This window comes from Phodopus roborovskii, unplaced genomic scaffold, assembly GCF_943737965.1.
Source record: "Phodopus roborovskii unplaced genomic scaffold, PHOROB, whole genome shotgun sequence".
Taxonomy (NCBI): Eukaryota; Metazoa; Chordata; class Mammalia; order Rodentia; family Cricetidae; genus Phodopus; species Phodopus roborovskii.
Genome location: NW_026126485.1, coordinates 11972760 through 11985447, shown reverse-complemented (window position 1 = coordinate 11985447; position 12688 = coordinate 11972760). Strand labels below are relative to the sequence as shown.

The window sequence follows — 12688 nt, the reverse complement described above, 5'->3', positions numbered from 1 at the left end:
TTTGCAGGGAATCCAACCCTGTCACTGATTGTCAGGCCTTAGTGGATTTTGGAACCTTGGTGTAATCCTCCACGACCCCATAGTTTTTACATGCCTACAAAACTAGCACCAAGTCAATGATACTGACAAATTCCAGTGTTTGAAATGTAGCCTGGCTCCTTCTACCCCAGCTGGTATGGTCCCTGCACACCTTTTGCAGCCAAACCTAGTAAAGCACTTGCATAGGTAGTTGTTTTCCAACAGGGAACCCCTTCATCAGCATTCTCTGTTCAAGTTCTTTCCTTTCAAATGAATTTAGATTTTCACAAGTTGAAGCCTTAAATGGGTGGATAGGATTTAGCTGTGCAGAGCCAGAGGTATGTACCTTTCCATTGTTCCAGTATGAGCCCCAAGACAGCATTGGTTGACCAGCTCTTACTTATTTAACTTCATGACTAGATTATAAATTAGACATATAATCAGAAATACATGATAATTAGATGGTTTGGTAGGACACCCCTGAACATTCAGTAGTTTTCAATTCCTCTTGGTTCTTAGATAATAGCTATTCCAAAGTCCTACCTACCTTCTAACAAACTCATAGCTCTTGCTTTCTTGGGTGTCTTACCCTTTTCCCCACCTTGAAGGTCAGGCTTGGCCTAGTGTAATTCATGGCAACTTCACCTTCTGCCTGTGTGCCTTTGGAAGCAGCTGTTTTCTCTTCCTGTTCCTCTGTCTCAGAGAAAGTCCCTCCCTTTGTTGACCTCTTATTTTGTCCTTGGTAGCTCTGCCCCATCAATGCACTTCCTCTCTAACATCAACTTTCCCTTTTCTCTGTGGTTTCCTCCTAATTTCTAGGTCGTCCTATGTTAAGCTTTCTTTTCTTATCTTGAAAATACATATATTAACCTTTTGCCTTTCTGGGTATTTCTCTTCCCTTTCCCTGACATGACATTTAGGTTATTATTATTATTTTTTTTCCTTAAGATGTGATCTCAAGTGGCCAGGCTGACTTCAAACTTGTTGTATAGTTGAGGATGACCTTCAACTCTTGATCTTCTTACGTCTGACTCCCAAGTGCTAGGATGGGATCAGAGGTGTGCATCACTGCACTGGTGTTATGCTATAGACAGAATTTAACCTAAGTCTTTGTGCATAAGAAACAAGCACGCTACCAACTGAGATACATCCCCAGTCCTCCCTGGCATTCTTGAAGATACAGCTTATGCGTATTAGTCATTCTTTTTTCATTGTTCCTTTGCTTGTTTTCATTTTTCCTTTTACTGAAAATGGATTGTTTTTCTCTCATAATATATACTGATTATGGCTTCCCCTCTCTCTACTCCTCCTAGATCTTTCCTCTGTCTCCCTTCTCATCTATATCTACCCCTTTTATATCTCACTAGAAAACAAACAGGCTTCTATGAGATGAAAATAAAACAAAGCAAGATATAATAAAATGTAATAAGATGAAACAAAAACCAACACATAAGAACTGGAAAAAATAGAAGGAAAAGAGTCCAAGAGAAGTCACACTCAAGATTCCCACAAAAATACTAAAGTGAAAGCATATATATATATATATGCAAAGTACCTATAAAGTAAAAAAGAGAAAAGACATATTATATATATATATATAATGAAAGTAAAAAATAACGATGAAATAATTTTTAAAGGGAAAGGCTTGATATGCATTATGAGATAAGGAATCTCCAGAGATGTCACTGAGTTTTCTGTTGACCACGTAGAGCCGGGCGTGCAGCCTCTCCTTAAGAGCAGTATGTTTTCCCAGTAAGACTCCCATGGAGGAAACTAAATTTTCATTTGGATGTGATGACCAGCCAGAGATTTATTCTGGATTAGGGATGGGGCATATATCCAGCACCTTTGATTCTTAAACCCTAAAAGTGGGGCATATATCTTGATCAATCTACTAATATGGCTTTCTCTGAGATATTGAACCTTCTGCACAAATTCCTATTTTTTTTTCAGCCTTCAACTTCTTTGACATTTCTTCATGCCAAGTCTGTATGTATCCAATATTTTCCCTTAAATTTTGAGCTTTCTCTATTTGTTTTCTTTAGTAATTTATTTTCCTAGATCCCCAAACCATCTGGATGTATTTTACACTATCACACACTGACTCTTATAAATAGTTCTGTTGTCTGTCTGTTCTTTGGCTTGGATGTAGATGCTCAATGGTTGGAAATACCACCTCAGAATGCTCAACACAGAAATTTAGATGCTCAGGAAACATCAGTGTTTGATTGATTGCAAACAAGTCAATTAAATAAAAAGTCTGGAGATGTTTGTACAAAAGAAATGACCAAACAAGTCATTTCAGAAATAAATACTGCCAATACCAAAAGAATTAAAAAGTCTATGTTCTTGCATAGGTATAATAACTGAAAAGATTAGAGATTAAAGGAAGCCACTAGAAAGAGTAAGAGAAAATTCATTTCATTTCTGGAATATCCTAATGTTTTTTTTAAGTTTACTGTAGTCTAATTTGTAGAAGGTTATATACATACATAGACATAAATGATATAGGTATAGATTTAGGTGATAGATGTGCATATACATATTTATAATAACAGTTGGGGCTCTAGAATATTTATTTTATTCCATAGATTACAAATGTTTCATACTTTTACTTATTCCATTTCATTGTATCTGAAAATAGAAATGTCTGATTTTATTAAGAACGGACACATACAGGTCACAGTTTTAGATTTATCTATATAGTTATCCCATAAATCAAGGAAGAAAATGATTAACAGTGACAATCTCTCACTCACACCAACCAAGCCCAGTTTATTCCCCTCCTAATTCCAAATCAAGTAATCTGACAAATGCATCCTGAAAGTAGTGGGCAAAACATTGTGGCCTATCTGAAGAAATATGAGGAAAGTATGGGGAATTCCCTGCACATAGAAGCTTGTGATCTCTGTAAAATAGACGCAGAAATGGCTGTTAAGAAGATGTGAGTTCTAAACTCTATCATAAAATTCAGATGGATTCCTAGGGATAGGCCTCTACCTGCACAAAATCTCATTTGTCTAGCTATTGACAATGGCAAAGTAAGGTTCCTTGGAAGATACACCCACCTCAAGTGTATGATTAGACCTCACTGCTGAGCCATAATAGAAGCACTTTAGTCCCATATTGTTAATTCTTTATGCATCTGAAATATGATGAGCACTAATTCTAAATTTTCATTTTTGTCGATAAAAAGAAACAGCAAGTGATCCAACAATCTCCAACCGAATACAAATTATGATTCTAAGCATTACAATCATATTTATTATCTTTGCTTTGTGATAGGTCATGGTGTTCATTATTTCCTTATTACTTATCATCTTAATTCTTATCCATTTGCTGAAGTGTTCATTGCGCTACTTAGTGACTTATCATTTTGTGTTCCTTGTGAGTCTTGACCATCAGCCTAGGCACTGTAGATTTTCTCAGGATTCTGTCACCTTAGATTCTTCCAACCCTTTGGCAACTTTTCCATCTGAGCATAAGATGCTATGGACAATGACTACCCACAAGCACTGCACCGATTTAATACATTCAAATTTGACAGCTTGAAGTAAATGACACAGGATGACCTAGACATCTGAACACATACTTCAAAGTGTTAGTATTAATTTTCTGGCACTTTCTGTAGCAGAGGCTGTAGCTTCACAACTGATCACTATAGCCATCAGGAGACAGTACATTAAACTTCTCCCCCCAAGTTCTTTGCCCTCATGAAAAGGACTGCACAGCTCCTTTCAATCTTTGGTACCCTGTCTAAACACAACGCTATGCAAAGCACCCTGGCACCAACATTCTTTATCCCTCTCATGTCACTGTCAGCCACATTACTCTGTGAAATTACAAACTTGAAATGTCAGAAGTCTGGGCTTCATGAGCTAAAGAAGCAAACAATGGACCAATCCAACCCTTTAGTTATACTTCCTGCAATGGTTCCTTACTGCAAATTAATAACAAGCGTAGTGTCATTCCCTCCTTCACAAGCCCTTGGAAGGTCAGTGTGCACTCAGCACCTACTGCTTCTGCTCAAGTCCCCACCCTCTCTGCCCAGCTATGGCTATCATACTGCTTCACTGCACCCCCTGTTCTCTCTCTACAGACACCAAGGACATGAGTGACTTTGAGAATGAAGGATTCTTTGCATTGCATCATCGCCGAGGAGCCATCAAGCAGGCCAAAGTTCACCACGTGAAGTGCCACGAATTCACAGCCACCTTTTTCCCCCAACCCACGTTTTGCTCTGTCTGCCATGAATTTGTCTGGTACAATAACTTGGTATTTTCCTCCCAAGCTTCAAGATATTCATTTTGTCACTGTTAAGCACTGTGTGCCCCACCATGAGGGAGTGTGAAGTACAGGCTGAGTACTGTAGAATGGTGGCCAGTGGGTCCGCCAGCCCGATTCAACACAAGGATTTTATATGGCTCTTGAAGAGAGAGACTCACTCCAGAAAGAGTCTTCTGTTAGCTAGCTTTCCTTGACTATGACAAAATACCCAAACTATCAATAACAAAAGAGAACAGGTTTATTTGGGCTCCCAGTTTCAATAAAGGTTCCCTATCCCTTTTATTTTAGGCCTATGACAAGGCAAGACTTTGAGGCAGGACATAGCTGCTTAAGGCACCTTACACCTTCAGGAAGCAAGAGAGGGGAGAGAAAGCACCAGGATCCCAACATTCCTTCCAAGGGCATACCCCAGTGACCTTACTTCCTTTTACCAGATACTACCTCTTATGGTTCAAATATGACCACTGGCTGGGGCATTTGAAGTCTAAACTATAAGAAGGTCCAATGGAATTTTTGCTTCAGAATAAATGAGAGACTGCTGGTATATGAGGGAAGGAACAGGTGAGGGAGTATTGTTATTGTAGGCAAAGCTGTATCATTTTATAGCCAGCACCTCCATCATCCCGATAGCCCCACTGCTGCCTCGCTGCACTTTGCACCAGACAGCACTATCCCACCGTAACAAATAGCTCAAATGAAGCTCTTGGGTGTCTTAGCCTTGGAGATCAGTGTAACCACACAGCGAAAGCTACGGTAGAGTGGGAATGAAATGATGCTTGTTTCTACTCTCAACATCTGTGCCCGATAAGAGATGCTGGTCCCCTCAGACTCCTGCAGAATCATTAATGCACAAGTGCCCACTTCATGGGAGTACCCTCAACCAGCAGATTAGGGTGAACTCTCATTAACTGTTTTTCCTCTAATCACCCAAATCTCCTTTGTTTCTAATCAACAGTGATGCTCAGGAATCCATCTTTACGTCAGGCTTTACGGGTAGTGAGTATTCTCGGACTCTAAATGAGGAACTAAGATACTTCACAGATGAGTGAGGCAGTGACTCGCTCACTAATTAAACCTCTTCAGTGAGGGAAATAGAAATGTATTGCTAGGAACTTGTGAGAGATGCATGACGGTCTGTGTTGTTAGCAGTTTGCTTCAAAATGCAAAGATGAGAAGAAACTTAATCTCACTTAATTGATTATAAAAATTTAAGTAAAGCAACATAAACCTAAAATAATTTCTTAGTAAGTGATACACATGGGTCACTAATCAGAGGAAATCCTCTATAGTCTCAGGAATATCCCAAACTCATTTACCTAAAAAATATTCCTGCTGCTAATGTCGATATGAACGTGCATTTAAATCTCACGTTGTTTTGTTACAGGGGGCTGAACAAACAGGGCTACCAGTGCCGACGTAAGTATAAAGCAGTTCAGTTGTATCTTCAGTATTCTTTGAATTGAATTGTTCCTCCAGAAGTTAAAAGTGGCCATTGTTTCTTTTCAGAATGTAATGCTGCGATTCATAAGAAATGTATCGATAAAGTGATAGCCAAGTGCACAGGGTCAGCTATCAACAGCCGAGAAACCATGGTATTGGCACATTTAGATTCCATCTCTTTACTCTCTTAATTTTTCCAGCAAATCAGATTGTCAGCTTCACTCTCAATCTCCATAGATATCCAGACATAGTGAGTTAAATGGATATGTATTTTAGACAGGAATAGTTTGATCTCTGGGTTATCCTTATTCCTTGCACATTCGAGGGGACATTATCATCAGAGTTCTGTTATTCACCTAAACCTGGAATAGTACTGTTCTGTAGAAATGAAATGACAGCCATGTGTGGAATTTTAACCATTCATGTGGCCCCATGGAAAAAGAAACAGACAGGTTGTGGTTGTGGTGCTGTAGGACTGAAGTTCAGGGCACTGAGGCAGGAGGATTACAAGTTTAAGGCCTGTTTGAGCTATAAAGTGAGTTCAAGGCCAGCCTGTGTGACTCAGTGAGACTCTGTCTAGAAATAAAAAGTATAAAGCAGACTGGCAATGTGGCTTAGTGCTGGTGTACCTGTCTAGCATGTGAGTGGTCCTCGCTTCAGCTTCCAGTGCCACAAGAATAAATAAAGTCATCTAAAGAATAAACAAATAAAAGTCATTTTAATCACATATTTAATTGAACCAAGCCTACTGCTATTTCAATATGTCATCAATATAAAATATTTTACACTATTTTTTCTTACTGACTCTTCAGATCCTACTGTGTAGTTTGCACACGCTTAAATTCTAGCCCTCCACCCTACAGGTAGGTGTTCACTAACTCAGATCAATATTCATCAGCTAGAACCCACAGAGACAGCTGACCTGAACAAGGGGGAGCTCATGCACCCCAGTCTGATAGCTGGGAAACCAACATAGGACCTACCCAGAGCCCCTGAATGTGGTTGTTAGTTAGGAGGACCGGGAAGTCTATGGGGCCTCTGATAGTGGATCAGTATTTATCCCTAGTATACGAATGAACTTTGGGAGCCCATTCCACATAGAGGGATAGTTTTTTAGTCTAGACACATGGGAGACGGCCTAGGCCCTTCCCCAAATCATATGACAGACTTTGAAGAACCCCATGAAAAGCTTCACCCCCCGCGGGCGGGGGGAGGGGGAGGGGGGGGGGGGGGGGGGGGGGGGGGGGGGGGAAGGGGAACTGGGATTGAGTTGTAAAAACAAAAAAAAAATCCTGTTTTAAAAAAAATGGAAAAAGAAAAAACAAAACAAAAGAATCCCCAACTGTTATAGCTGTGTCTATTCAGCCACTTCTCAACATTCAGTGTTCCTAGATCTTGATGGCATCATGCAATAGCAAATGGGTGTTTCCTTAGCTCACACCTGAAAAACAGGTCAGTATCTCCTCTTCCTGGCATGGTCACCCCGTCTGTCAAGACAGCTGTCTCAGACATCTGCTGTGGGCAGATGCAGTTGCCACAAGTACTCTCACCTGGAAGAGCTGCAGGCCTCTTCAAATACCCCCAGGAAGGTGGTAGGCAGTATGATGATTAAAGGATCCATGCTACGCATGTTTTCATTACAATCACCATGAGTCATACATCTAGGAGATTATAGAAGTTGAGGCCAGTCTAGGAACACATATGAAGCCAGGTCTTCTGTCATTCTTTCAGTTCCACAAGGAGAGATTCAAGATTGACATGCCACACAGATTCAAAGTCTACAACTACAAGAGCCCCACCTTCTGTGAGCATTGTGGGACACTGCTTTGGGGACTGGCGAGGCAAGGACTCAAGTGTGATGGTAAGTACAAAGGGGTCAGTGTGGGTCCGTAGAAGGGACAAGAGAGGCTCTAGAATCATGACCTCTGCACCCATCTTCATGTGCCCATGAAAATGGACACCACCTCCCTGAGACAATAGACTTGAGTTGCTATCCTTCCAGCCTGCCACATCTCTATCTTCACATCCAAGGAGAGTGCACACTGATCAGATTCAAGGTTTAGGTTCAATAATTAGGGTCAAAGTCAAGGTCCAGCAGGTCAAGGTCATAGCTCAATAGCTCAGAGTGAAGCTCAAAGATCCTGATCCCACATTTTAATGTTGTACTCAGTCTGGAGTGAAAGACAGTATTCCTCTTTTGACTGGTCCTCGGCAGAGGACCCAATCTGTTATCCTTAGATTCTGGGCTTCCCCATCTGAAGTCTAATATATTGAGTTGTGTAGAGCTCCTCCCCTCCTCCTTAGGACTAGTTAATGAGATCATTTCTGTCGCCCCATCAAGGACAAACATGTGTCCATTTGACTAGTATAGTTTTAGTGAGAGGAACTCTGGGGCATTAGCTGTGGAGTGCACCCTATGGCTAGGAACTCCAAGTATCCAGAAGAAACTATGATTAGTGTATATTGTTTTATTTTTATTGTATTTACATTCATGCTACCATTTCCTGAAAGTGGAAGTACTCAGACCTCTATTGAAAAGAGAAACAAGGCGTTCTTGATCTAAAACTCTCAAGTTTAAAAACTGATATGCTTTAACTACAGAGTCACGAGAGCAAAAATGTCTAACAAAGATCAACAAGGCACCCTGCCTTGCAGGTGAGAGAGGAGAAGGGGAGACCTGGATGATTCACGAGGCAGTTGCTTATCACATAAAAAGACCTTTCTGATGACAAACTATCAAATACATCAGCTTTTTATTTTGCTTTGCAGCATTACTTGTTTTCTCTTCTCCTTTAAGAGCTGGAGATGGCCTCCTAAAAGCGAAGACCATCCTCTTCTTCCCCCCTTTCCTCACCTCAGTAGTGTGCATGTAAGTGGGGGCCTAAGAACAGAATCTTAGTGGAGGCAGGAAGAATTGAGTTTACCCATTATTGCCATGGTAGACATTGGTAGTCAGAGCACATCTGAAGGATCCCTTGATGGGTTCCAGGGCAACTTGTGCCATTTTCTCCTCATGCCTGTTTGTAAAGAAAACTTTGACATGCAGGATTATGGAAACTATTATTATTTCTTACCCAAACAGTGTAAACAGAAAGGCAAAGGACAACACTCTCACTGCCTGCCGCTCCTATGACCACCTCAGTCAGGTTTCATCGCCTCCGAGCCTCGGTGCCTACTTGCTAAGGCAGAGTTGATCTCCACAGCATGATTGCAAGCTTAGAATGTCCCTGAAAATTCCTTGGCATTATTTCACACTTCATGTGCTTTGCTTTACTCTTTCTAACATTCTTTTCTTCCCATTCCATCCCCTCCCCCTCTTCTCTGGTCTGTATTTCACACAACTCCCTACCCTCTTTTCTTTTATTCTAGCTCCTCTCTCCCCTTTCCTTCCCTCCCTTCCCCTTCCCACTTGAATTTCCATTTTTGTTTTTTACATTCCCTATTTCTTCCACCAGGTTTCATCCTCTCTTCTTGACTCCTCATCCTTTCCTCCAGTTATCTTTATTCCTCTCTCTTTGCCTCGCTTTTACCTTCCCTCCTCATCAGTCTTCTCCTCTAGTGCCCTGCCTCCTCAGCCTCTACGCTGTCTTCTTTCTTTCCCCACAATAATTCCCATGAAAATAGTCATCAGAAGGGACTATTTGCGCTCACAGAGGTCAAGTGTCCACCTGATAGGTTAGTAACAAAGACTCATGGTGTTACAATGGGAATAAAGGTCTTTTTTCCTGACTGAGCATCAGAGTCAAGCTTAGACCTGGCTACCATTTTATGGAGCAAAGTAAAATAAAAATCCCCATGTACCTAGTTCTCAACTGGTGTCTTACTTACATTATCTATATTCCCATCACTTGGGAAACTGAGATAGGAGAATGTCCAGTTCAAAGCCAGCCTAGGCTACATAGCAAGACTCTGTCTCAACAACAAAATAGAAGCCTTAAAACCTACTAAACAAATCCAGTGCAGTTATATCAACAATTGAAGAATTTTTACTGTCACTATTAAAGATTTTAAATATGCCTAAACAATTTTACTTTATGTGAATTTTGTAGCAAATGAAACTTATTTATATAACTAATGTTTTATGATGAACAACCTAGAAAAATATTGACTATTTAAAAGGTGAAGGCTGGCACGATTTAATCTTGATATCAAGTTTAGTTTTTATCTTAAATTGTGGGTGTGTGGGTGTGTGTGTGAGTGTGTGTGTGTGTGTGTGTGTATTTTGGTGTGTGTGTGTGTGTCTGTGCATGTGAGTGTGTATGTCTGCGCATGTGAGTCCAAATGTCAATGGAGGTCAAAAGAGAGTATTGGGTCCCCTGGAGTTGGGGGTCACAGGAGGCTGTGTGCTATATGTCGTAAGTGCTAAAACCTAAACTTGGATCCAGTACAAGAGAAGCAAGTGCTCTTAGCCACTGAGCCACCTTCCAGCCCCACCTAAATGTCTTAACATATGATGATGTAATAAATTATAATGATGAAAGAGAAGTTGTACTTTCTGAACTGAAGTCACTGTGTGAAACTCTTTGCACATGACTGGCTAATAAGCAGTGAAGATTAAATTTAGGCTCTTAGCTGTCTAACTCTATTAATGTGATGCTTAAGTACTTTGGTAGAAGCAAGTAATTCCTGAGGTTAGAGTTGCATTCTCTGGAGCATGGAATCTTCATACTAGTTTTTGTTGATTATAGTGCTGATCTTTCGAAAGGAAAATTTTCTAAAAACTACTAGCATGATGCACTAGTGGTCTTTGCATAGACTCACAAGGACATACATCCCTCTACAGACAAAAGGAGGAGCCCAAGGTCACAGGATGATGTTGTTATCAGGACATGTGGATCAGGGTACTTGTAGTGTCTAAGAGCTAGAAGCCTATATAGACAACACTAGCCCTGAAGAGAGAAAGAGCAGACAGAGACAGACAGACACACACACACACATACACACACACACACACACACACACAGAGAGAGAGAGAGAGAGAGAGAGAGAGAGGGGGGGAGGGAGAGAGAGGATGTTCTGTACAGTATTAGAGATTCTGCTCAGAAACTCTTGGGGCTTTCTGTTCAAGCTCGTGCAAGGTAGGTATGACCAGGAAACACTGTCCTCCCCACTTATGTATTGACCACTTCTCTTTCTTTTACTGTGGAAAATTAAAAACCACATCTTACAATACCTACAAAGATGAAGGTGTGCTCTCTTCTCTGAGCCTCTTTCTACTAACTATGCCACAGATGTAAAGTTAAGACATAAACTCATATGTAAGAAATACCATTTTCTTCATGACCTTGATATTAACTTAAACACAGTTCCAATAACTGTAGGGGTCCTCTGACCTTCCTGTAATTACATAATATCTTGGGGTGCATGTGTTTGGGAACCTAAAAATGGAAGCACAACCTCTATCCAGCTGTCCAGTTGATGTTGGCATCATCTAAAACCCCAGTGATGAGGTCTATGATTTTCTTTTTATGGCTTATGTGGAAGATTGTCTGATTTCATCAAATCTGAGGCCTAGTGCTTAGGTCCAGGCCTTCTAGGGGCACAGCCCTAACTTCCCTTGGCACTGCAGTCCTTTAAAGAGCTTCCTTCACTTCCCGGGCCACAATTATTTGATTTGCCCTTCCAAAGTGCCATCCAGTCTCTCGGTTCTGCTCACAGGGGACATCGGATGTCCCCACTAGCCAGGGCTCAGACCTGTACCCTCATTCCATGGTCCCATCATCACCAGTCAAGAGTTTTATTAACAATGCCTCTTCCTAAAGTGAGCCCATGGTCTCTGGGCCTCTTTCCTCCTGCCCAGTCCTATCCCTTCACACAAACACCACCTCATCCCTTATCTTTTTCCCTTCTTCAAGCTGGGGCAGCAGCTTAGGCTTCATCCCAAAGAGTAGAGAAGCCTCACCCAGGGCAGCTGGGAAAGGGGATTCTTAGTCTCCAGACCCTCTTCTATCCTAGTATTTTCTAATAAAATAACCATCAATAGAGCCAAAGTCAAACTTGGTGCTTCTATCCACTGTTCATCTCAGATACAATACCAACCTAGAGGCGAGACTGTAATGCTCCCTCAAGAAGGTATTATTTGTTAGTTTTCCCAGGGTTTCTGCCTCTGCTCCTCCTCACAGACTGCTTTCTTCCTTTCAGCATGTGGCATGAACGTCCACCACCGATGCCAGACAAAGGTTGCCAACCTCTGTGGTATAAACCAGAAGCTAATGGCTGAAGCACTAGCAATGATTGAGAGCACCCAACAGGTGATGCAGACGAGACTGTTGAGATTCTCCCTGTGTCCACTGAACAAGCCACTCAAGTGCTTTGCTCTCCTACCCTATCATCCCTATGGGATGTCCTTCTGAACACTCGCCTTGATCTTTCCATCCTCCTGCCCATATAGCCACCTTTGAGATGCTTACTGAATTCATGCATCTATGTGACTATTTATATCTTAAATTTGTCATAGAATGAGCTGGTAGAGAAAGGTAAATTCATTAAAACTATATAGATGATTTACTTCCAGCTTTATATCCATATTTTAGGGCTATCTAAAAAGCTGAAGGAAAAAGATCTGTTTACTAGAATCCTCTACAGAATTGTCTCAGGATAGTGAGTGTAGGTGACATCTGCCTGGCCATTTATTTACAACTTGTCATGGGTAAATTCCCATATTATTTTGTTTTATTTTGTTTTGTTTTCTAAGACAGGGTTTCTCTGTGTAACTTTGTAGGCTAGACTGGTCTCCAACTCACAGAGATCGGCCTGCCTCTGCCTCCTGAGTGCTCGTATTAAAGGTGTGCGCCACCACTGCCAGGCTAAATTACCATCTCTTAAGAACCAGTTCTCACTGAGGTTTGGCATCACCTTCTGTATAAAGTACTTTGTCATTGACCTTTCCTGCCCTTGCTTGTTATGGAGGGAGGTTTGTACGGAAGATTCCAGCTAGTCCCCT

General features: G+C 41.2%; 1 protein-coding gene across 2 annotated transcripts in view; it reads left to right on the top strand.

The window, feature by feature from the left end:
• Prkcq (protein kinase C theta) overlaps positions 1-12688 on the top strand; it is a 126104-nt gene that overhangs the window by 66500 nt on the left and 46916 nt on the right. For both annotated transcript variants that reach the window (XM_051194820.1, XM_051194819.1), the window contains exons 5-9: positions 4118-4280; positions 5690-5721; positions 5812-5897; positions 7477-7606; positions 11887-11996. In XM_051194820.1, coding sequence (XP_051050777.1) covers positions 4118-4280; positions 5690-5721; positions 5812-5897; positions 7477-7606; positions 11887-11996 — 521 coding nt within the window. The remainder of the gene's footprint in view (positions 1-4117; positions 4281-5689; positions 5722-5811; positions 5898-7476; positions 7607-11886; positions 11997-12688) is intronic.